Source organism: Abramis brama (genome assembly GCF_963993115.1).
Source record: "Abramis brama genome assembly, chromosome: 2".
Classification (NCBI taxonomy): domain Eukaryota; kingdom Metazoa; phylum Chordata; class Actinopteri; order Cypriniformes; family Leuciscidae; genus Abramis; species Abramis brama.
In genome coordinates, this window is record NC_139964.1 from 21,367,851 (window position 1) to 21,393,939 (window position 26,089).

Consider the following 26,089-nt stretch of genomic DNA (forward strand, 5'->3'; position numbering starts at 1 on the left):
TGTTTGCTTTAGTTGGGCTCTAGACCATTATATGTTTAATTTATTATTTACTGTTGTTTGTCTGCTGTTATTGATTTATAACAGTTAAATGAACAAAGTAAAATGTTATTCTTATAGTGTTGGTTATGTTTTGACATAATCATGCTGTGATCTGAAAAAGGAAACTTATTGAGATAGTTTGGTTTAACTTGTTAGCAGCAGTTTTGTATTTTTCAGCCTATGATTATCAGTACTTTACTTAAAATTCAAAATATTTAATAAACATTGTTCTGATCAAAAGACATTCGGATAAATTCATTTAAAACACAGACATCAATAATCAGCCTGTGAATCTCAACAATGGTGACAATAATAAAGCATGTTGCAGTGGCTGCCACCAATCACAACTCAATAATGGCTCCCATCATGCATTGCGGTATGAATAAATTATGATCTGAATTATCTATGTAATTTACTTTTCCTAATTGAATATTCTGCTCCTCACCATTGTTGAGATGCATAGACTGAATCTTGACATCTGTGTGTGCCTCAAAGAATGATTTTTTTTTTTTAAACAACTTTTAAGAAATCCTTCATATTATATCAAAAATTCTGGGCATTTATGCAGATTCACAGTTATGCTGTAACCAACAACATAAATCGAAGTCAGAAAGAAGGATTTTAATGAGTTCAGTGATCAAGTTCAAATGATGATTGCCATAATATAACCAACACCATCAGATCACTTTTTTTTTGTTTTGTTCATCTGGCAGTTATAACTCAGATACAGCAGCCAAACAAAATCTAAAGTTAATAATATATGGGTCAAGAGTCCAACTAAAGCAACCATTGATCGTCATAACGGTGGCTTACAAGTTGAGATTTTCTCCTTCAGTGATTCAGTCCAGGATGAGCAGAGAAACACTGATGATATGCTGTATGTTGCTTTATTTAACAGACAGTAACTGTGTAGTTGCTTATACAATGACGTATAGTCACAGCAAATCTTGCATGTAGTTAACTTAGGGCTGGGCGATATATCGCACGATATCGTTATGCGCAGTAAAGCTGGTTCTATGATTAGTAGTAAATCACCATCACAATCACACATCATTGTCAGTTAACTACGGCTCTTTGTATACAGCAAAAACTCCAGTGTTAATTTAACACTCCTGGGAGTGTATATGAGTCCACGTGTTGAAGTTAATGAGATAATTAAGTGATTAATTTAGTGATGATTGAACATTATTGAAGACACCTGATGTTAACAAGCAGAATCACTGAAGGAGAAAATCGCAAATTGTAAGCCACCGTTATGGCGGTCAATGTTTGCTTTAGTTGGGCTCTTGACCCTTATCTTATTAATTTTAGATTTTGTTTGGCTGCTGTATCTGAGTTATAACTGCCAGATGAATGAAGAAAAAAAGTGATCTGATGGTGTTGGTTATATTATGACATTGATCATTTGAACTTGATCACTGAACTCGTTAAGATCCTTCTTTCTGACTTCGATTTATGTTGTTGGTTACAGCATAACTGAGAATCTGCATAAATGCCCAGAATTTTTGATATAATATAAAGGATTTCTTAAAAGTTGTTTAAAAAAAATCTTTCTTTTAGGCACACGCAGACGTCAAGATTCAGTCCATGCATCTCAACAATGGTGACGAGCAGAATATTCAATTAGGAAAGGTAAATTACATAGACAATTCAGATCATAATTTATTCATACCGCAATGCATGATGGGAGCCATTAATGAGTTGTGATTGGTGGCAGCCACTGCAACATGCTTTATTATTGTCACCATTGTTGAGATTCACAGGCTGATTATTGACATAAGTTTCATTTTTCAGATCACAGCACGATTGTCAAAACATAACCAATACTATCAGATCACATATTACTTTGTTCATTTAACTGTTATATATCAATAACAGCAGATGAACAACAGTAAAAAATGAAATAAACATACAAGGTTCAAGAGTCCAACTAAAGCAAACACCCATCGCCATAATGGTAACTTACAATTTGTGATTTTCTCCTTCAGTGATTCTGATTGTTAACATCAAGTGTGTTCAATAATGCTCAATCATCACTAAATTAATCACTTAATTAGCTCATTAACTTTAACACTCTTGAGTGTTATTTAACGCTCATATCTTAACACTTTACACTCTTGAGTATGGACTCATATACACTCCCAGGAGTGTTAATTTAACACCGCTCCATCTGAAAGCAGGTGATGGCGATTTACTACTAATCAAGGAACCAGCTTTACTGACGAGATGCGCATAACAATATCGTGCGATATATCGCCCAGCCCTACTCAAGAGTGTTGAAGTTAATGAGATAATTAAGTGATTAATTGAGTGATGATTGAGCATTACTGAAGACACCTGATGTTAACAAGCAGAATCACTGAAGGAGAAAACCTCAAATTGTAAGCCACCGTTATGGCGATCATTGTTTGCATTAGTTGGGCTCTTGATCAGAACAATATTATTAAATATTTTTGGATTATAAGAAAAATACTGATAATCATATGCTGTAGAATCACAAAGCTGCTGATAACAACATAATCCAAACTATCTCAATAAGTTTCATTTTTCAGATCACAGCATGATTATGTCAAAACATAACCAACACCATCAGATCACACTTTTCTTTGTTCATTTGACTGTTATAAACCAATAACAACAAACAAACAAAATTTAAAGTTAACATATAAGGGTCAAGAGTCCAACTAAAGCAAACATTAATCGCCATAACGGTGGCTTACAATTTGTGATTTTCTCCTTCAGTGATTCTGCTTGTTAACATCAGTTGTCTTCAATAATGCTCAATCATCACTAAATTAATCACTTAATTATCTCATTAACTTTAACACTCTTGAGTGTGGACTCATATACACTCTGGAGTTTTTGCTGCGTAGTAAATGCCGCTCCATCTGAAAGCAGATGATGGCGATTTACTACTAATCAAGGAACCGGCTTTACTGACGAGATGCGCATAACAATATCGTGCGATATATCGCCCAGCCCTAAGTTAACTGCATGTTTTTTAGTAAAAAAAATCTGAAAATAAATGTGAAATAATTGTGTTTCTGTTAAAAAAGATTAATGAAGATTTCTGTAAAAGTATTTTGCACTTATTTAAATTAGGATATTTTACATTAATTTTACAGTTTTTGTATGGCAGCCATTGCAGCCATTTTTTTACAGTGAAGGTGTTTGATCGTAATAATTCAGGAAATAGCTGTAAAATTACAGTGTTTTTCTGTAAAACATTTAAAGAAAATTTCTGTAAAAGTTTTTTGCACTTCATTTAAATAAGGATATTTTACTTAATTTTTACGGACAGTTGACCTTTTTTTTTTTACAGTGTAAAGCCAACATTAACAGAAATTCTTCTAAATTAGCATAACACAACATTAATCACTACTAAATCTCACTCTTAACATTAATCTTACAAAAAAAAACACACATTATATTACACTTTTAGCATTTACTCTCCCTTTCGAGTGTCATCGGCAAAGCATGCTGGGAAATAGACATCCCAGCCGTTTCACCCAGGTGAAAAAGATTGTATTAAAAATGCATTCAAGTATATTTGTATTGTACTAAAAACATACTCAAGTACATTTTTTATATATTTAATAGTATGTCTTTTTCACCTGGGCAGTTAAACTTAAGTTTGTCTAAATTAAAATAAATAATTTCATAAAACTCAAAACAATTAAACAGTTCAGTTTACTTAAAATATATCAGTTCTGTGAACTTGAAAGAAAAATAAAGTGCTAAATACTCATAAAAGTTAATTTGACTGAACTAATTAGTTTAATTTAAGTTTGTCCTACTCAAACCAATTAATTATTTTGAGCGTTAGGGTTTACAGTGCAATACAGGGATCAATCAAGCCACAATGACAAATAAACAACATATTTAACAGAAGAGATGAACTTTAAAAACATGTTTAATCTTTAAAAGGGTTGAATCATAAGAGCAGATTCTCACCCGGTGATCTCCGTCTTCTCTTTGAAAGGAAGGGACACTCCGGCGCTAGAGGGAATTTAATTAGAATGAAATTAGCATATGGCACTCAGGGATTAAAGTGAAAAAAATTCTTCTGACTGAATTTTTTTTTTAGGCCAAGTCATATTCCTTTACCTTTTTAAATAGTCGAGACCAATAGCGTTTTAAGGGGAGACGTTTTAAAACGCTTTAATATTGCCAGTAGGCAGTGAACAGTTGCAAAATCAAGTGAATAAATAATAAACAGGTTTCTTCACCTAAGTTAGGGCTGCACGATTATTACAAAAATCATAATTGCCGATTATTCCCTTCGAATTGTAGGCTAATTGCGATTTATTAATTATTATTAACAAGTTTACATTGAATATATATATATAAACAAATTTTGTTCAAACATGTTCTAATTTGCCTATATATATATACATATATATATATATATATATATATATATATATATATATATATATATATATATATATATATACATACATACATACATACATATACACGTATATATAGGCAAATTTTAACATGTTTTACACAAAATTTGTTAACACACACAAGTACTTTTCCCCTTTACTTAAATTGTAAGAATATGACTAATAGTAAAGACTAGTACTAATAAATAAACATTATGCTAAAGCTATTTAATAGCAGTCCCAAACTAGTTTTTGTTAATACAATGTTGGTATGAGCCACTACAGTCATTTAAAAATATAAAAAATAACACAAAGAAAAATAGTGGCATTTTGGGGTTAATATGGAAACGACAGTTACCATGGTGAATACACAATATTAACAATAACTGTTAATGAAACATGGAAACTGCTCCTGGTGAATAGAATGAAAATCATACCTGCATTACTTTTATTTCGTGTAATTTACAACGTAACGGCGTTGCATGCTCGTAGTTTCTTTTGCACTTTATATACAGTGAGGCGATACAGCGCGCGCCGCCGCATTTGCGCGTGCAATTGAAGAGTGTGCGCTACGAGAACAGGATAACGGCTGACAGGACAAGAAAGTCCGTTTTTCTGAGGTGAAAAACTTTATTTCAGCGTACACTTATGTCACTGCCTGGTAGTTCCTATTGTGCTGGGTTTTCTGAAGTAGTCATTATTCGCCTCTCATAACATGCTCTAAACACGCACGCAGAGTGGAAAAGGAGGAGCGGAGGAGAGGGGCGCGGGGAGCAAGGATCACAGCGTAAATTTGAACTATATCGATATATGCGATATGGTCTAATTCCATATCGCATTTCAAAAATATATCGATATATCGCCCAGCCCTACCTGCATTATAAGTGTGTCCATGGTAACTGAAATATAGTTCTCTACCTCAGCGCTCAACTGTAGCCTGACATGCACTTTCCGTGAGCGGTAATTGAAACCCCGGAGTGGACCATGAGCGAAGTGATTACAGAATGCTTAGAGTGGAGAGAGGAACGTGCTTTTGCTCCACTCCAGGCTTTGATCACATCCCCCTCAGAAGGGTGAATACACCTCGTCTTTCCTTAATTTAAGACCTAATCAAACTAAAATTAAGACTTTTTTACACTATTTGAGAAATAAAAAAGCCTATTTACGGCCTTAAAATTATGAAAAGTGAATTTAAGACATTAAGGACAGACTGGAACCCTGCAATTGACGGAAATCCGTCATAGACTTGCTGCAATTAACGGAAATCCGTCGTAGCGACGGAGAACTTTAATCCCTGGGCACTCTAATGTGTGAGAGGGAATTCACTACAATTGAACTTGGTGCAGTGCTTTTCCAGCGCTGATTATACCAACTTAAATTAGTTAACATAATAGATACTGGAGACATTCATAAATATGTAAAAAATTATTTCAATTGTATATTCATGGACACTGCCCCTATGGATTTATTTTAGTGAAATATAAAATAAAATATACTGGTATTTTTATTAAAATTTAAGAAATTACAAATATACATATATACCTGTTCTGGTGTTGGTTCCTCCTGCGGTGTGTGACTCAAACATCAGACCTGCATCACTGAAAACCCCCATACTGTCCCTTCCACCTCCTGCCGTACAGCCGGTGTCATGCTTCTCTATGACGTCCCAGATCTAAAGGTGCAAAAAAGACACCAGTTACATGCATTTCAATCAGAGCTGATTGTGCCATGACGTCTGAAGAAGGTCCTTCACCTGAGTCTGAGTGAGTCTGTTCTTGTTAAGGACATGCACAGCCTTGTCAACCACCACCAGCCCAACTCTAGCACCAGGATCTCCAGTTATCTGCAGCTTGACCTCATCTCTTGTGCCATAGGTATTCATCTTGTTCTTCACCTGAAGCTTGAGCTGTTAAAACGAGAGACACTGAATCAGATCTAGTTGATGAGCATGTCAACTATTTCTTGTGATGGTTGACCCACCGTTCCCATGCACGTGTCCTTCACGTCGACCCAGACTGAATCAGACACCACCTCAGACGAGCCCACATGATAATAAGCCACAAAGCGGAAGGACGGCACCATGTCTTTGGTTACAGGTAGAGACAGCGTCACTAGAGGTTGTCCTCTCCTCTTGAACCTGTCTGCCTTAACAATCTGACCTTTACTTAAGATCTGAAAATGAGGAAGATGAGTTAACAGTATTTATGATATTCATATGGTTTCAAACACAAGCCGTGGTAGTTAATCAAATATTGACATAATAAATACATTTGTGGTGCAGCTTTATTTAGAAATAACTATAATCTTTACCATGTATGTGTAATCTTGATCTTTGACTCCTGGACTTTGTCCAGTGTACAGATTGACTGTCATTTGATCACCGATCTGAAGCTCTGCAGCACAAATGCTGATGTGCAGGTAATTTTTGGAGTCTCCTTTGGGAATGTAAGCGAGAGCCGTCATCGTCTTCACTGCCTGCTGGTTGTCACTTAATTGTGGATCTTTGGTTTTTGCCTGAAAAGAGCAAATACACTGTTTTCTGATGTGCTGTGTAGAATATACTCCATTGCTTGTTCAACATATGTTAACTGATCTATTTTCCACCAGTTCTTCAGTGAAAGTGACTGAACATTAGTTTAGTTTGCAGGTCTTACAGTGATCTGCAGTGTAGAAGATCCTCCTAGAGTGTTGACGGTAACTTTTGCAATGCCATTGGCTGTTGTTTGACCTCTGACCCCTCCAGGATTGACCTCCACTTCCACATTCTCAGCAGGAGTCTGGTCAGGATTTGTTAAATGGACCTTTTATAGAAGCCAAAGCAAAAAAAAAATATATATATATATATATATGTATATATACAGTGGGTACGGAAAGTATTCAGACCCCCTTAAATGTTTCACTTTTTGTTATATTGCAGCCATTTGCTAAAATCATGTAAGTTCATTTTTTTTTTCTCATTATTGTACACACAGCACCCCATATTGACAGAAAAACACAGAATTGTTGACATTTTTGCACATTTATTAAAAAAGAAAAACTGAAATATCACATGATCCTAAGTATTCAGACCCTTTGCTCAGTATTTAGTAGAAGCACCCTTTTGATCTAATACAGCCATGAGTCTTTTTGGGAAAGATGCAACAAGTTTTTCACTCCTGGATTTGGGTATCCTCTGCCATTCCTCCTTGCAGATCCTCTCCAGTTCTATCAGGTTGGATGATAAACGTTGGTGGACAGCCATTTTCAGGTCTCTCCAGAGATGCTCAATTGGGTTTAAGTCAGGGCTCTGGCTGGGCCATTCAAGAACAGTCACGGAGTTGTTGTGAAGCCACTCCTTCGTTATTTTAGCTGTGTGCTTAGGGCAGTGGTTCCCAAACTTTATGAAAGCATGGCACCCCTTTGTAGTGTTTTTTTTTCCACGGCACCCCAACCCAATTAAACTAAACGAACATATGTACATACATATATACAATTATATCCAGATGAACAAACAACAAATGAAGCATAAACAGCAGCATGAATTTATTATGAATGCATCACAACAGACATAATATGAGGTGAAACAACCCCTTCAGATGAATCATCAGTCCATTAATAACTGGACACACGTCAACAGACTGATTTTAACCAATTAGGCTACTGTACGTGAGAACCATTGGAACAAAACAGATTTAAAGATACTTAACTCTTTAAATAATAATAAACAACTCCAAATATTTTTGCATATGTTGGTGTTTTGATATGATTTTAAAATATGCTGTAAACAGGGTTAGCCTATTATTAGGGCTGGGCGATTTAAATCGCGATATTGTTATGCGCATCTTGTCAGTAAAGCCGGTTCCTTGATTAGTAGTAAATCACCATCACCTGCTTTCAGATGGAGCGGCATTTAGGGCTGATGAGATAATTAAGTGATTCATTTAGTGATGATTGAGCATTATTGAAGACACCTGATGTTAACAAGCAGAATCACTGAGGGAGAAAATCACAAATTGTAAGTTACCATTATGGCGATGTGTGTTTGCTTTAGTTGGGCTCTTGACCATTATATGTTTACTTTAATATTTACTGTTGTTTGTCTGCTGTTATTGATTTATAACAGTTAAACGAACAAAGTAAAATGTTATCTTATAGTGTTGGTTATGTTTTGACATAGTCATGCTGTGATCTGAAAAAGGAAACTTATTGAGATAGATTGGTTTAACTTGTTAGCAGCAGTTTTGTGATTCTTCAGCCTATGATTATCAGTACTTTACTTATAATTCAAAATGTTTAATAAACATTGTTCTGATCAAAAGACATTCAGATAAATGTATTTAAAACACAGACATCAATAATCAGCCTGTGAATCTCAACAATGGTGACAATAATAAAACATGTTGCAGTGGCTGCCACCAATCACAACTCATTAATGGCTCCCATCATGCATTGCGGTATGAATAAATTATGATCTGAATTGTCTATGTAATTTACTTTTCCTAATTGAATATTCTGCTCGTCACCATTGTTGAGATGCATATACTGAATCTTGACTTCTGTGTGTGCCTAAAAGAATGATTTTTTTCGTAAACAACTTTTAAGAAATCCTTTATATTATATCAAAAATTCTGGGCATTTATGCAGATTCACAGTTATGCTGTAACCAACAACATAAATCGAAGTCAGAAAGAATTGCGTGAAATAAAGTCGCAATTGCGTGTTATAAAGTCAGAATTGTGAGATATAAATTCAGAATTGTGTGTTATAAAGTCAGAATTGCGAGATATAAAGTCAGAATTGCGTGAAATAAAGTCACAATTGCGTGTTATAAAGTCAGAATTCTGACTTTATAAGACGCAATTGCGACTTTATATCTCGCAATTCTGACTTTATAACACGCAATTGCGACTTTATATCACGCAATTCTGACTTTATATCTCACAATTCTGACTTTATATTACGCAATTCTGACTTTATATCTCACAATTCTGACTTTATAACACGCAATTGCGACTTTATTTCACGCAATTCTGACTTTATATCTCGCAATTCTGAGAAATAAAGTCAGAATTGCGAGATGTTAACTCGCAATTGTTAGATAAAAAGTCGCAATTATCTTTTAAAATGTTTTATTCTGTGGCGGAAACAAGCTTCCATAGTTTTGACATCGACAACCACAACCAAAAAGTGCATTTTACCTCAAACTTGCGACTAACGTTAGTTAACTTTCTAAAGAAGGCGCAATCGCTTCTAGGGTCGACAATAACACACTGACAAAATTATAATCAGAATTTAATATATTTTTATACCACTTTTTAATGTGTGATTGTGTAAAGGTGTTCACGAGATAGAGATACCAACCTTTCGCGTCGAATGAACACAGTCGTTCTCATGGAGACGCGGTGTGCACGGAGGGGAGGAGCTCTGTGTGTGTGTGTGTGTGTGTGTGTGTGTGCGTGCGTGCGCATGTGAGAGACGCGTGACAGAGACTGAGGGAGAGCAGGGAAAGGAAATGCAGCTGAACGAATACGCTGCGTGTTTTAAATAGCGTTAAAAAATGAAAGACCTTGACAAAGACGAAAACTAAGGACATTTACTCTATAATTTTATTTTATTTTAGTTAGTTTTGCCAAACACACATTACAGTTTTAGTTAGTTATCGTTTTTTGTAATGCCTCGTTTTTATTTTTATTTCAGTTAAGACAATGTTTTATCCCACCTAGTTTTTGTTTTTTCGTTCGTTTTCGTTAACGATTATAACCTTGGCTGTAAAAGGTTATTATATGGTACGATAGTTATTTTAGGCTGTTTAAATTGGAAAATAAAGCTGAGATTCTGCGGCACCCCTAGCCATTTGTCACGGCACCCACTTTGGGAACCACTGGCTTAGGGTCATTGTCTTGTTGGAAGGTGAACCTTCGGCCCAGTCTGAGGTCCAGAGCACTCTGGAGAAGGTTTTCGTCCAGGATATCCCTGTACTTGGTCGCATTCATCTTTCACTCGATTGCAACCAGTTGTCCTGTACCTGCAGCTGAAAAACACCCCCACAGCATGATGCTCCCACCACCATGCTTCACTGTTGAGACTGTAATGGACAGGTGATGAGCAGTGCCTGGTTTTCTCCACACATACCGCTTAGAATTAAGGCCAAAAAGTTCTATCTTGGTCTCATCAGACCAGAGAATCTTATCACCATCTTGGAGTCCTTCAGGTGTTTTTTAGCAAACTCCATGCGGGCTTTCATGTGTCTTGCACTGAGGAGAGGCTTCCGTTGGGCCACTCTGCCATAAAGCCCCGACTGGTGGATGGCTGCAGTGATGGTTGACTTACTACAACTTTCTCCCATCTCTCGACTGCATCTCTGGAGCTCAGCCACAGTGATCTTTGGGTTCTTCTTTATCTCTCTCACCAAGGCTCTTCTCCCCCGAAAGCTCAGTTTGGCCGGACGGCCAGCTCTAGGAGGGGTTCTGGTCATCCTAAACGTCTTCCATTTAAGGATTATGGAGGCCACTGTGCTCTTAGGAACCTTAAGTGCAGCAGAATTTTTTTTGTAACCTTGGCCAGATCTGTGCCTTGCCACAATTCTGTCTCTGAGCTCTTCAGGCAGTTCCTTTGACCTCATGATTCTCATTTGCTCTGACATGCACTGTGAGCTGTAAGGTCTTATATAGACAGGTGTGTGGCTTTCCTAATCAAGTCCAATCAGTATAATCAAACACAGCTGGACTCAAATGAAGGTGTAGAACCATCTCAAGGATGATCAGAAGAAATGGACAGCACCTGAGTTAAATATATGAGTGTCACAGCAAAGGGTCTGAATACTTAGGACCATGTGATATTTCAGTTTTTCTTTTTTAATAAATGTGCAAAAATGTCAACAATTCTGTGTTTTCCTTTCAATATGGGGTGCTGTGTGTACAATAATGAGGAAAAAAATTAACTTAAATGATTTTAGCAAATGGCTGCAATATAACAAAGAGTGAAAAATTTAAAGGGGTCTGAATACTTTCCGTACCCACTGTATAAATATTTTTTACACTGCACATCAAAATAGGGAAGAAAAAACTATTGCAACTTCCATTTCAGTTGCAAATGTTTATGTTTAATTAGTTTATGATGTTTATTTTTTAGTCAATGTTTTATACCGAGACACTGAAGGGCATCCCAGGTTTGAAGAATTGTGGTGTTCTTTTGAAGTGGATGGTGTACGGTGACGTCACAATCTGAATGCCTCTCCTTTCTGCTTCCACCATTTCACTGCCTGAAACACACACACACACACACGATTAGCCTCTCATATACAATCACACACAGGCATGTAAACATACAGATGTACAGTATCTGTTGAGTCTTACCACTTTCTGTTAAAAGACTGGCTGAAACATAGATCGATCGTCCAACCAGCTGCCTAATGTCTGGAAAGGTCTTAGTGATCATCTCCCTGCTCAGTTCTGCCTCACCTTCTCCTTCCCTAATCTATTCATATGAGAAAGACAACAGCAGTCAACAAGACGCAGTAAAAAGCATTTTAATGTTTTATTTAAGTCACTCAGGTGAAGAGAAATGAGATTGATCCCAACGTGTAAACTGTTTAATGTCTCTCACCTGAACTTTTTGAAGAGAAGAAGAAATACTTGCTTTCTTCTCACCGTCCCTCACACCAAACATCACAAACGCATTTCCTTCCACCTTCTGTCCAAACAGGTACCTATAAAAGCACATACAATTTCAGCTGTAAAAACTGAACGGTGACGACAACTAACCCTGATCCACATCCAGTTTCATGAAAAAGCAGCTTGAACGTTTGTCTAACTACCTTCTTTTCTTTTTCCACAGTCATACATGTTTTGAACAACATGAGGGTTTTTCATGTTTCTTTTTATATTTTTATATATGAGCATGTACACTACTCATTTTGTATATATATAGTTATCTAAAACATGTTAGTTAGAAGAACAACTGTTGGATTTTACAGTGTAGCCAATATACTCTGGAGCTGTAGCCTAGAAATCCAGACGCACCCTAGCGGCAGCAAAATGTATTTTGCAGCCAGGGTAGTCCAGAAACTCTCCGTTGACTTTTGAGCTGGAAAAAACAAACTCTAATCAGGCCAATCAAATCGTGTATAGAGTTGGTGCGGGATTTACATAATGACAACAGAGTTGTGAGTGTGACGGTTCTGCGTGAATTCCCTGCTACTTGAAAACAAAGAAGAGCTGCTGCTGGCGAACAGCGGTCTTCGAATCGGCTTTGTTTGACTTGGAGTTAAGCTTTCTTTGCGAAAAAACAAAGAACGGCACTTAAGTCATTCTTAAAACAGGAAGTTGTGTTCGTAGTTTTGCCGGCCAGATACGGCAAAAGTTTAATCTATCATCAACTAGCTCTGCTGATGGGAAAATGCTCTGGTTGGTTGTAGCGCTGTCCTATTGCATGCAGAGCGAATTTGAAAGACAGCCGTTTATCGGATTGATCGCCCCTCGGATTGAGCCCTGACAATGGTGAGTTAACATCTTGATGTAGGTCTGGTTTGCCAGGCTACTGGAGCTGCTCTCTGTGCCACACACTTTGAAAACCCCTGGTGTAACCAACTGATGTCAGGTTGATTCAGTCATATTAAATGATATATAAAACCTGTTACGGCTTTCCCTTAAGCTGTTGTTGTTGACAACATTTAACAAATGCAAACAGAGTCTATGCATTCAGATTTATGCAAACAAATGTTGCAAACTAAATATTGCCTCAAATCCACTTCCTGGGGCTTCTCATTCCTTCATGCTTCTAAACGTGTACACATAGAGTTCCTTTCAGACAGCATACATCAATATATTGTCCATAATCCATCATGTTCACACTAGCATCCCCAAAATCTGTGGGTGCTTCTCAATGCTCAAATTGATGCTTTCTTGTTTCCTCGCTCCTCTGTCCTCCAGCCCATGGCACAGAAACAATGGATCTCAGTCATCTAGAAGAGCATCTCAGTCCTCTAATTGCACTGCGAGGAGGCGAGGAACGATGAGCGAGGAAACTTCAGTCATGAGAGCGGATACACAGGAAACAATATTAATACTAGCAGTAAAATACAGAATAACCACAAGTCAAAAAAATATGCCTTTTGAGACTAAGATAAATGTCTTTGTTACTTTTGGAATGTATACTATCTCAAACACTCATGAAAAGTATTGGTTGCTCATAGCACATATTATTTTGTAGTTTACATAGAGATCTATTTTAAATCACTGTGTGCACACATTAAAGATTAATTTTCAATACAGTGAAGCAGAACATATGTTGTCTTACTTGGCTTCAATGTCGACTGTCAGGCTCTCGTCACCCACATAGAAGAATGACTTACTGGGTCTTAATCTGACTCCAAATGTTGGAAGCACTATAAACCAAACCAGAGAAAAGATACAAATAAATCAATACATTCTTTTAGTTTTTATCGCATTTACACACACAACACACATTTTGTTGACACACATCTTACCATATTCTTTGACCTCAAAGTCTGTAGTAAACTTCTTCTGAAGAGTGTCTGTGTACCGAGTGACAACCTTCCAGATCCCAAGACTGAAAAAAAAAATTCAAAACACTTTAACAAAATATAAATAAGCATTATACAACAGATCAAATTAATCTTATATCACATCTATGAGTATTGTGTGTAGATACATTAAAGAGAAATCATTGAATCATTAAATAAAGTTTACTCAAGTTGAATATCTTCAGTCAGCGTTTCACACACCTGGCAACCTCAGGAATGTCGTAGTTTCCAGACTTCATCCCTTTCACTGGATCTATCTTCTCTGATGAAACTGTGATGCCTTGTGGATTCTTAAACACAGAAATCAGCATTAACACTGTGTGTTTACTGAGATCAGCAGTGTACATGCTCATTACAGATGAAATGCCACGAATGTGTGTGCGTATATAAGTGTGTACCATGATCTCCACCGTGACTCCAGTCTGACTGAGTGGTTTCATGTTGGGCGTCAGAGAGAAAATTCTGTATTGAACTGCAAAAGAGGTCAAAGCAAAAAACTGAAATATGAGTTCTGATGTTTTTTACTCAAATTTCAGATTCAAACCCTGATACACATAGCAGTCAGTTTAATAATAAACAATTATGTTATGCTTATGTATAAAGTTCACTCTGCGTTTTATTTTCCAAGTATTTCATGAGTTCCTTTGCCCATATAATCTTTAAGCTAAAAAGGTTAAGCGTATTTGGCTTGCTGTCCACAATGGAGGGCTCAATGAAGCAGCTTCAACTCGAGCTTAGATATAGTGCTACCCTCCAGTGGGACTACTAATGCTTACATGACGAGTATGGTAGCAAGATGTTATAATTATGTTATTTAAATGATGTTGGTGGACTTGGGGAGGTGGAGGGACGCCAAAACAGCTGATGCCAGAGCAAGGTGAGCGGCTGCTTATGCTCCAGCAGTTAATTGAAAGATTAGATTAGGTTAATTCCTCCTGAAATTACGTTGTGAACTTAGCACATAATCGTACCTCTGCTAGCAGGCGTGTAGATGGGCTTGTCTGTCTGTACAAATATATATCCAGTCTGGAATGAGACCATTATCACTTTCTCCAGAGTGTGGGATGGAAACTGAGCTTGTAGATACACATACTGCTTCTCCAGAGGATCATCAGAGAAATAGTTCTGATCATCAGGGATCTAGAGAACAGATAATCAGTCAGCCTGAATTTTATCTGATAATAAAATAATGAGAATGTGTTATGATCCCAGCCTGTGTTCCCGTCTTGTGTGTTCCTGGACTCTTATGTTATCTCCTGTCTTACACCATGTTTTGTAGTTCTTTGTAGGTTTTCATGTTGATTAGTCTCCAGGTGTTTCTTATTATCTACGCCCCCTTGTTATCATGTTAAGCTTGTCTGCCTGTGTATATATTAGGGCTGGGCGATATATCGCACGATATTGTTATGCGCATCTCATCAGTAAAGCCGGTTCCTTGATTAGTAGTAAATCACCATCACCTGCTTTCAGATGGAGCGGTGTTAAATTAACACTCCTGGGAGTGTATATGAGTCCACACTCAAGAGTGTAAAGTGTTAAAATATGAGTGTTAAATTAACACTCAAGAGTGTTAAAGTTAATGAGCTAATTAAGTGATTAATTTAGTGATGATTGAGCATTATTGAAGACACCTGATGTTAACAAGCAGAATCACTGAAGGAGAAAATCACAAATTGTAAGTTACCATTAAGGTGATGGGTGTTTGCTTTAGTTGGGCTCTTGACCTCTATCTGTTTACTTTAATATTTACTGCTGTTTGTCTGCTGTTATTGATTTATAACAGTTAAATGAACAAAGTAAAGTGTGATCTGATAGTGTTGGTTATGTTTTGACATAGTCATGCTGTGATCTGAAAAATGAAACTTATTGAAATAGTTTGGTTTAACTTGTTAACAGCAGTTTTGTGGTTCTACAGCATATGATTATCATTACTTTACTTATAATTCTAAGGCTACGTTTACACGTGGATGGCTATTTTCATAAACGGACATTTCTCCCCTCTTCGTTTTCAAAAATAACATCGTGCACACGAACCTGTGTATATGCTGTCAAGAGCATGCCAAACCTGTAGGTGGCAGTGTAACGAGAAGCTCAAGCCCACCTTAGCCAATCAGAATCCCGAAAATAGTCACATTCTGTGACGTCGCTGCCTAAAACTCCGTTTTTCTCTGTTTACATGCAAACGTGCAAACGAAGATTTTCAAAATCTCCACTCTGGCCGGAGTTTTTAGAAAGAATCGGAAGTCAGAAAGAAGAATCTTAATGAGTTCAGTAATCAAGTTCAAATGATGAATGTCATAATAAAACCAACACCATCAGATCACTTTTTTTTCTTTGTTCATCTGGCAGTTATAACTCAGATACAGCAGCCAAACAAAATCTAAACACATAAGAAATCTGAAAGCAAGTGATGGTGATTTACTACTAATCAAGGAACCGGCTTTACTGACGAGATGCGCATAACAATATCGTGCGATATATCGCCCAGCCCTAGTATATATAGCCCTTGTTCTCTGTCAGTCACTGAAATCACATTCTCTGGTTTGTGGATCTGCTTCTGACTCTCACCATGTTACAGAATGAAACATCACTGTATTTATGGAGCTCTCACCTTTATATCTGTAAGGATCTGGTAATTGTTTTCTGCAGTCAGTGTCACTGTTTTGGACAGTATCTCCCTGTCTTTCTTTGGGAAGTTCTTCACTGAGATCCTCACGTTCAGGTTTCCTCCAGAGTAATCCTGAGCCTCCACAAACACGTTCTCTGAGGAACCCACTCTCAGCAAATTAGGAGCTGACAGAACAAACCTGAGGAGATCAAATCACAGCGTTTTGAAATCTTAAAAAAATGATTATTAGTAACTCTATGAGCAAACGGTGTGTTTAATACTCACAGCGGGTCACACAGTGTGAGGAGGGGTGAGGAGAGAAGAACAACAGTCAGACACAGCAGCTTCACGTCCATCGTGTCTGTGTCTGTGTGTGTGTGTGTGTGAACCTGCAGCAGCTCAGATTTATACCCGCCTCCGTGACCTTCACAGTCTTCTCTCTCTCTCTGTTTTTTTTTTTTTTTTGCATTTGTTTTGTAAGTAAACTGACACTTCAGTTCAGCCATCTACAGTCTAACAGTATAGCAAGTAATTTTTATGTTTGACTGCGATTCACTTTTCAAATCCTTATGAGATCTTTATGAATCTCCTGTGTGATACACAAATAACTTTTTGAATCAGTGCCTAATGAAAAACACAAATGCAAATTCAGTGCAGGAGATTCATAAAGATCTCATAAGCATATGAAGAGTAACAGCAGTCAAATTCAGATTTCCAGTAAATGACCTGCAAAAACCCGTTGTGTAAATTCAACCTTTGGTAAACTGGCAGCCGCTCTGTTGATCTTTGAGAGGTTGAAAGAATTATTGAACAGTATATAGCCATGGATATATATGCTCTGTTGATCTTTCAGTATGGGGTGAATATATCCCACTAAGCAAAATTATGTCCAAAAGACGTATTTTCAACGTCTTTGTCACAAAAGTCGGACGTTGAAAAGACGTCCACTGAGGAGCCAGAATGAAAGTTTTTATATGGAGGCAGATTAGTCTCAAATATAAATCACGCAAAAAACATGATTCACAAATGCGTAGACAATTTCACATGCATGAAACCTAATTCACGTACACACAAAAAAAATCCACGTGCGTGAAAAAATATATATATTCACAAAAAGCAATTCACATGCGCAAAATAAAATTATATACTCATAAAATACATTTCACAAATGCAAACCACAATTCGTAGATATACAACTGTGCACAAAAACCTTTGAATGTTTAAAATGTACGAGTGTATCCTTGCATTTGAATGTGCAAATCGTCATTCACGTACGAATCGCCTTAGATATGTGTGTGTGTGTGTTTTTGAGACTTTCCTGGCAGCATAACACTCATAACACACAGAGCAGTCGTACTCTTTAGCCAATCAGATTTAAGCTTATCAATCGACCAATCAGTATCACGTGAGGGCGGGCCTACCTACATGTTACGTCATCAGCTTTCGACCAGTTCATGGCTGAGCAGAGGTAAGTGCAGTTAATCGTTCATTTCTGTGTTTAGAAGTTAGAGATCAGTTGAAGCAATAGTTTATTAACTGCTGTTTAGTCATTTATTAATAAACATTTATTTTTAGTATTGATGGATTTTCATGCCCTGTCCACCACACATTCAACTGATGATAATGTATGTAATGACGTGCATAGGAGACATGTTTTGATCTGCATATATTATGTACTTTTATTGTTTCAGATTTCCAAGACAGATGATGTATGAAGTTGCAGACAACCAGTACTGTGATCTTACCATTTCTACTGTAATTCTTTGAAAACAGTCATGTTGCAAGCCATCCATTTTGACAGTTGTTTCAACAAGTGGTTGAAAGTGATGCATTGTTACTGTATTAATTTGTCTCCTGCGGACTATATGTACACGCTTTTGGAATAAAGCCTTGCTATGCATGCATTATTAAATGTTCTTGTCAGAATTAAAAGATTCAGACATAGTTCAATTTGATGTACACGTTCTATTAATTTGAAAGTTTCCAAATCCTTTGGGAATAAAATATATAAAATGACTTGATCATGATTAATGTTCCTGTTACATATGAAGATCATGAACTGACAGTCTAAACTGTGAAGCACAATATTCAGTACAGAGAAATATACATCTCTTCAGGAGTTGTGAGATCCAGTCAGAGTGTACTTTGCTTTATAAGTATATAAATATAAGTGCAATACATCAAGTGAAAAGTTAACAAATGAATTGTGTTCAGTCTGGTCATCAGTAGACCTCTCTGTTAGGACATATAAGATTTTGTCCTGATATTTAAAGTACTAAAACCCTATAGTACAAGAGGTGGAGACAGAGGATGTGGGAAATTAAGTGATGGTATTTGAATAGAGTTTACTGAGTAATCTTAGTTGCATAATCTTAATTGCCTCTCTATGATAAGTACCTTTGTCTTATCAGCATAAAATCAGATTTGCCTATTTTACTAGGCAAAGTAAAATTAATGCTTCACAATATTGTCCTGTGAGACCTTAAGATGACAATAAAAAACCTTATTTAAAAACCTTGAGATTACAATACAGCACAAAACATAAGGAAATGCATGTTGAATATATTGGTAACACTCTACAATAAGGTGCAATAACTAAGTTAACATTAGTTCATGTATTAAATAACCATGAGCAATACATTTGTTGCTGTGTTTGTTAATCTTTGTTAACGTTAGTTAAAAATACAGCTGTTCATTGTTAGTTTACAGTGCATTTACTAATGTTAACAAGATTTTAATGAAGTATTAGTAAATGTTAACATTAACAAAAAATAAAGGCTGTTCACGTGCAGTTCATTATTAGTTCATGTTAACTAATGAAACGTTTTAATAAAGTGTTACCAATTAAGACATAAATACAAAAAAAAAAAAAAGTATAAAAGAGAATAAAGAAACAACATGAATTAAGATGTTCGTGGCTGCTATCCAGATGTCACACCAAAGGTGAGTAATCCTGAAAAATGCAGGGAAACAAGTGTTAATAATAATTTAACATCATACACAAATGGCAAAAAACACTGGCTGCTCATTAAAATAGGTCTATTCACTATTTAAAGAACAATCTCGATGGGTATTGACCACAGATGATTGTTTTGCAATCATTAGCGTGATTGTAGCTGTGAGAGCTGTCTGTACCTTCAGCTAAAATACAACAAAACAAGCATCATTCTTCTTCATTTTTGACACGATATGGGACATCTGATTACAACAGCACTTTCTTACATCAGTTAATAGTTAATAAACTATTGCTTCAACTGATCTCTAACTTCTAAACACAGAAATGAACGATTAACTGCACTTACCTCTGCTCAGCCATGAACTGGTCGAAAGCTGATGACGTAACATGTAGGTAGGCCCGCCCTCACGTGATACTGATTGGTCGATTGATAAGCTTAAATCTGATTGGCTAAAGAGTACGACTGCTCTGTGTTATGAGTGTTATGCTGCCAGGAAAGTCTCAAAAACACACACACACACACACACACACATATCTAAGGCGATTCGTACGTGAATGACGATTTGCACATTCAAATGCAAGGATACACTCGTACATTTTAAACATTCAAAGGTTTTTGTGCACAGTTGTATATCTACAAATTGTGGTTTGCATTTGTGAAATGTATTTTATGAGTATATAATTGTATTTTGCGCATGTGAATTGCTTTTAGTGAATATATTTTTTTTTTCACGCACGTGAATTAGGTTTCATGCATGTGAAATTGTCTACGCATTTGTGAATCATGGTTTTTGCGTGAATTATATTTGAGACTAATCTGCTTCCATATTTTTATGACGTCTTTTTTTGACGTGTTCTGCACGTCCGATCTAGACGTTCATCGAACCTTCGTACAAGGTTAAAAACTAGTTCAGATGTGGCCATTGTGGACATATTTCAACATCATTTATGGTCTCATTTAGACATCATTACTTTGACTATTGCTGTCAGATGATCTTAGTGAGAATTAACAGAGGTTTAGATGTTGATATTTGTTTAATTTGAAGTGTCACAAAATGATTAACATGTGCAAGCACAATTATCCATGAACATGATAAATGTTGCAGATATGTTTTACTATCCACAACCAAATGCCTTTCAAATTGCGTGAGCAAAATTCAAAATTCAATGAATGTGTAGCAATTTGTACAAATAGAGACATTTTTGTGAATACAAATGTTTTCTTTTGTATTAGTGTGTCAATCTCATTTGATTCATTTGGACTTTGAGACTTTCATTTTGCTGTGTTTTTAAGCATTACATTTAAACTAATACAATACAACTTGTGTGTGCAAAATCCAGAAACGCATGAATGTGCAGCATTTTGTACAAATAGAGACATAGTTGTTAATACAAAACCTCAATTTTGTATTAATGTAGGCCAGAATTTGTGCATGCAACAAGTAAGATGTGCATTTGTGGATCAGGCAACATGCCAGTTTCATTTCGCCAGTTTAGACCATAGACTGTAAAAAAAATAGGTTTAGACTTGCATGATCCACACACACAGTCTGAGAAAAGCTACTACCAGATGGCAGTAGTAAAACACCGCAATCAAGCGTTCTTCCCCATATAATACTACGCTTAATGTGGATTAAGAAAGTGATATTGAAGCACAAAATTTAGTACACAATATAGGCCTACCTTATTAATAAAGCATACTTTGTAGAAGCAAACAGATTAAATCAGATTATGAACAACACCCATAGAAAACCATTATAAAACGCTTTACGTGCAATAGCGCGTTGCATGTTCAATAAGGTGAGGCTACTGACTTTTAATATCACCGTCTTACTGCATTCACGTTAAGCTTTTTCTTTATAATATGCTCTATGGGAGGAAAACTACAGACAATAGCCTCAATGCGACACACATTAAAAAGAAAAAGCTTAATGTGACGTTAAGGGTCAAGGGAAAACAAATGTCCGGCGAAAATCGACTTTTAACATTTAAAACGTACTCGGTTACTAACGTAACCTCGGTTCTCTCTAGAAGAGGGAACGAGTACTGCGTAAGTATCTTACGCTAGGGGAAAATCCCTTTTCCGTGAGATATTGAAGCCAAAAAATTATCCTTAATTTTGTATTATTGTATTATTGATATCTGTTTTTTCATCGCCGAAGCTAACCAGAGCGTGTGCATGCACGGCAAGATACGCAGTACTCGTTCCCTCTTCTAGAGAGAACCGAGGTTACGTTAGTAACCGAGTACGTTCTCTTACGAGAGGTCTCTCGTAGTGCGTAAGTATCTTACGCTAGGGGACCCAATGTAAAACGCCGTGCGTGCTGGGATCTGACACCAAAGACCCAAGGGCGAAAGCCCGGGGTTCATATAGTGCATAATCACCAGGGGAACTCACAGGGAGTCCGGGAAGAGGGAGGGGCGGAGCCGCGCTCTTCCACATATAGCAGCGTCCCTCAGACGCAAATTACATCATACAGACAGGGCGGAGTACGGCCTGAACTGATGGAAAATTGTGGGTCTTATTCATTTGCCCATAAGCATTTTGCGGTCGATCAGCGAGCAGTGCTCATCGAGCAGTGCTCAGCAGACACAGTATTCTGAACCGATAGCATCAGAACAGACAGTACTGGTATATTTAGACTGACAACAGCCTGGCCTGTAAGGCGGGAACCTCTAGGTTATAAAACCTTATAAATGTAGACGGGGAGGCCCAGCCTGCCGCCATACATATATCTTGCAAGGCAATCCCACTTGACCAGGCCCACGATGAAGCCATGCTTCTCGTGGAGTGCGCTCTGACACCCAACGGGCACTGCATACCCTTGGCACTGCATACGCCAGCGCAATGGCGTCAACTATCCATCTGGATAGGCTCTGTTTCGACGCGGCTAGTCCCTTGGAACGTCCGCTGAATGAAACAAAGAGCTGCTCCATCTGCCTGAAGACAGATGAGCGAGACACATAAGCTCTTAATGCCCTGACTGGACAAAGGAAGCTCACGTCTCTTTCCTCGTCAGAGACCGGTAGGGCTGACAGGGAAATGACCTGCGCCCTAAACGGTGTGTTGAGGGATTTTGGAATATAACCATGCTTAGGTTTGAGTATAACTCTTGAGTCATTAGGCCCAAACGCCATGCAACGTCACGCTTACTGAGAGCGCGTGTAAGTCCCCTATGCGCTTCACTGAAGCGAGAGCCAGAAGAAACACTGTCTTGAAAGACAGGTGTTTAAGATCAATCGTCTGTAAAAGCTCGAATGGGTCATCTTTCATGGCTTCCAGCACCGTAGAAAGGTCCCATACAGGGACTGAGGGAGGTCTGGGAGGATTCAGTCTCTTAGCTCCTCTAAGGAAGCGGATGACTAAATCATTCCTTCCTATTGACTGACCAAGCGTTGTTTTTGAGAACGCTGCTATGGCCGCCACATCAACTTTGAGCGTGGAAGGGGTCCTGCCCTTGTCCAACAGCTCTTGTAGGAAGGAGAGAACCTCCATCACCCCACAGTCTGGGGGCGACATGCCACGAGCTGTGCACCAGCTGGAGAACACTGACCATTTCGAGGAATAGAGACGTCGCGTAGACGGAGCTCTAGCCTGCGTGATCGTGTTTAACACTCCGCTTGGGAGGTCAGCGGGTACCTGTTGATGGCCCAAACATGAAGGGACCACAGCTCTGGGCACGGATGACAAATCGAGCCCTTGGCCTGAGAGAGGAGGTCCCTCCTCACTGGCACTGGCCATGGGGCAGTGCTCGCTAGCTGCATCAGAACTGGGAAACAGGGTTGGTTTCTCCAGAACGGCGCTACGAGTAGCACTGAGCATCCTTCTTCCCTGATCCGTTCTATCACCTGAGGCAGGAGAGAGATGGGAGGAAAGGCATAGAGCGGTCGGCGGGGCCATACATGAGCCAGCCCGTCCCTGCTCTTGGAGAAAAATTCCAGACAGTGAGCGTTTTCTTGAGATGCGAACAGGTCTACTTCCGCTCTGCCGAATTTCTTCCACAGCAGCTGGACTGTCTGTGGGTGTAGAGACCACTCGCCTTTCGGAACATTGTTCCTGGACAGTCTGTCTGGTCCTACGTTTAGGAGCCCTGGCACATGCGCTGCTCTCAGCGAGAGCAGGTTGCGCTGAGCCCACACCAGGAGGGGTTCTGTCAGCCTGTGCAGGTTTCGGGACCTGAGGCCGCCCTGGCGATTTATGTAGGACACCACTGACATGTTGTCCGAGCGGACCAGGACGTGGTGTCCTCGTATTTGGGGACAAAAACGCGTCAGCGCGTTGTCTACTGCCAACATTTCGAGGCAGTTTATGTGTAGAAGCTTCTCCCGTTCTGACCATTGGCCGAAGAACGGTCTGCCCTCGAACAGCGCTCCCCATCCCGAGGTGGATGCGTCCGTAGACACTACCTTCACACTCGAGGAAGTCCCCAGGCTTACACCTGATTGGTACCAGTCGTTTGCTTTCCAAGGTTTCAGAGCTGCGATGCATTTCTGATTGACCTTGAGACGGAGCAGACCGGAAGCCCACGCTCGGCGCGGTACTCGCGCTTTCAGCCAGAACTGTAGCGGGCTCATGTGAAGCGAGCCCAGCTGAAGTACTGATGATGCTGAGGCCATGAGACCTAGCATCCTCTGAAATTTTTTGAGCGGGACAGATGCGCCGCAGCGGAAAGAGTTCGCTGCGCGCTGAATGTCTAGTACGCGCTGTGGTGACAGTCGCGCTATCATAGACAGCGAGTCCAGTTCTGTGCCCAGAAAAGATATTATCTGTCTGGGGGACAGAGAACTCTTCGCCCAATTGACTCTGAGACCCAGATTCTCGAGGTGATCGAGTAAAATGGTCCTGTGCTCTATGAGCACCGAGTGAGATTGAGCTAGAATCAGCCAATCGTCCAAGTAGTTCAATACTCGCATGCCCTGTAGTCTGAAGGGTGCGAGCGAGCGAACGCGGGGCGGGGCGGCGGCCAGATGAGCGAGAGCGCGGTCTCGCGCTTCGGGCCTGTCGGCGCTGCGAAGTGGCAGCGGTGGGCGGAGGCTGAGGCTGTGAGCTCTGAGCAGACGGTTTCGCACGGCCTGCTGCAGAACTGGAGTGCTTCGGCAGGAAGTGCTTCATAGCCTGTGACGCTTTCTGTACCTCGCCGAATCTTTCCGCGAAATCTTTGACGGAAGTTCCGAAGAGGCCAGCAGGAGAAAGCGGAGCGTCGAGGAACGCGGCGCGCTCAGACTCAGACATCTCAGAGAGCGTTAGCCACAGGTGTCTCTCAGTCACAGTGAGAGAGGCCATGCTCCGCCCTATGGCCTGTGCAGCAGACTTAGTAGCGCGGAGAGCGAGGTCCGTAGCACTTCTCAAGTCTGGCACGCAAATTGCATCTGGTCCTTTCTCGTCCTGCTTTCGGAGGAGATCGGCCTGGAAAATTTGCAGTGTGGCTATAGTATGCAGCGCTGATGCAGCCTGCCCAGCGGCGGAGAAAGCGCGACCGAGCAGGGTTGACGTCATGCGGCAAGCTTTTGAAGGTAGCGCCAGCTTAGCGCGCCGTCCAGCAGAGGGCGGGCATAGGTGGGCTGCTATTGCTTCTTCGACCGGCGGCAGCGAATGGTACCCTCTGTTCTTAGCATCGTCAACAGCGGAGAATGCTAGCGAAACAGAAGAGCGCATTCTAGCTGAGAAGGGGGCATTCCAAGACTTAGCGACTTCTTCGTGTAACTCAGGAAGAAAAGGCGCTGGTCTGGACGCAGGCAAAGCGCGCTCCCCAGGAAGAAAGTATCCATTCAGCCGGTTGTGAGCAGGCTGTTCAGGCGTAGACCACTCAAGGCCGAGGCTCGCCACGGCCTGTGCGAGTACGCGCATCAGCTCTGACTCGATGCTAGCTCTTTTGCCTGACGATGCACGAGCAGAGGGCGCGAGATCCACAGAGCTCGCCCAATCCTCACTGCCCGATGCCAGGAGAGAGCAGGAATCATCCTCCCCCGACGCGGCTTTCTCATCAGCGTTGTCGACGGAAGCGGCGGCAGACGGCGGCCGCTGTCCGTCAGGAAGAGACACTGACGAAGCCGGTGAAGCTGGCGGGCGAACCGGCGAGCTTTGACGGGTGGGGGAAGGTTCCGGGACCCGCTGAGCACGGCACTTTTTACGGCGTGGCACTACAGCGGGCGGAGGTGCAGTCTCAGCGAAATATGCCAGGCGAGTCCTCAGAGTCGCCATAGTGCAGTAGGTCGCAATGAGGGCAGCCGCCGTCAGCGAGCGTGAGAGCTGCATGATCCTCACCCAGGCAGGAAACACAGATCACATGGCGGTCCCCGTCGCTGAGTGTGGCTCTGCACGAGCCGCAGGAAGGCATCTTAAAAAAGACGCAAGCTCTTTTAGACAGTGTGTGTCGCGGCAGCGAACATACACACAGCAGAGAGTGTAAAGGATATAGGCGCCGGATAGCGCAGCAGGAAGGCGATTGAAGGCGGCGCGGCCAGCGACTTCAGTGACGACTCGTCCCGCTGCAAAGACTTCCTCAGACGGCGTGGCTTCTCTCCGGATCCAGCGATGCGTGTGAAAAATCAGATATCAGCAGCCTGCGAGC

The 26,089-nt window shown here is 39.7% G+C and overlaps 1 protein-coding gene across 13 annotated transcripts in view; it reads right to left on the minus strand.

Annotated features, from left to right (window-relative positions):
* Positions 1-26,089, minus strand: part of LOC311077813 (complement C3-like) — a 501,390-nt gene that overhangs the window by 262,136 nt on the left and 213,165 nt on the right. The window contains exons 1-16 of one of the 13 annotated variants that reach the window (XM_084106431.1): positions 16,847-16,966; positions 16,565-16,760; positions 14,925-15,093; positions 14,352-14,425; positions 14,155-14,243; positions 13,897-13,979; positions 13,707-13,794; positions 12,015-12,117; positions 11,765-11,885; positions 11,555-11,670; positions 7,085-7,231; positions 6,741-6,944; positions 6,411-6,602; positions 6,184-6,336; positions 5,973-6,102; positions 3,991-4,038 (exon numbers count right to left, since the gene is read on the minus strand). The exons of 9 other annotated variants lie outside the window; for them this stretch is intronic. In XM_084106431.1, coding sequence (XP_083962557.1) covers positions 3,991-4,038; positions 5,973-6,102; positions 6,184-6,336; positions 6,411-6,602; positions 6,741-6,944; positions 7,085-7,231; positions 11,555-11,670; positions 11,765-11,885; positions 12,015-12,117; positions 13,707-13,794; positions 13,897-13,979; positions 14,155-14,243; positions 14,352-14,425; positions 14,925-15,093; positions 16,565-16,760; positions 16,847-16,917 — 1,984 coding nt within the window. In that variant the 5' untranslated portion in view covers positions 16,918-16,966. Of the gene's footprint in view, positions 1-3,990; positions 4,039-5,972; positions 6,103-6,183; positions 6,337-6,410; positions 6,603-6,740; positions 6,945-7,084; positions 7,232-11,554; positions 11,671-11,764; positions 11,886-12,014; positions 12,118-13,706; positions 13,795-13,896; positions 13,980-14,154; positions 14,244-14,351; positions 14,426-14,924; positions 15,094-16,564; positions 16,761-16,846; positions 16,967-26,089 lie in introns of those variants that run through there. 3 more of the 13 variants (XM_084106432.1, XM_084106434.1, XM_084106433.1) reach the window with 3 other exon arrangements.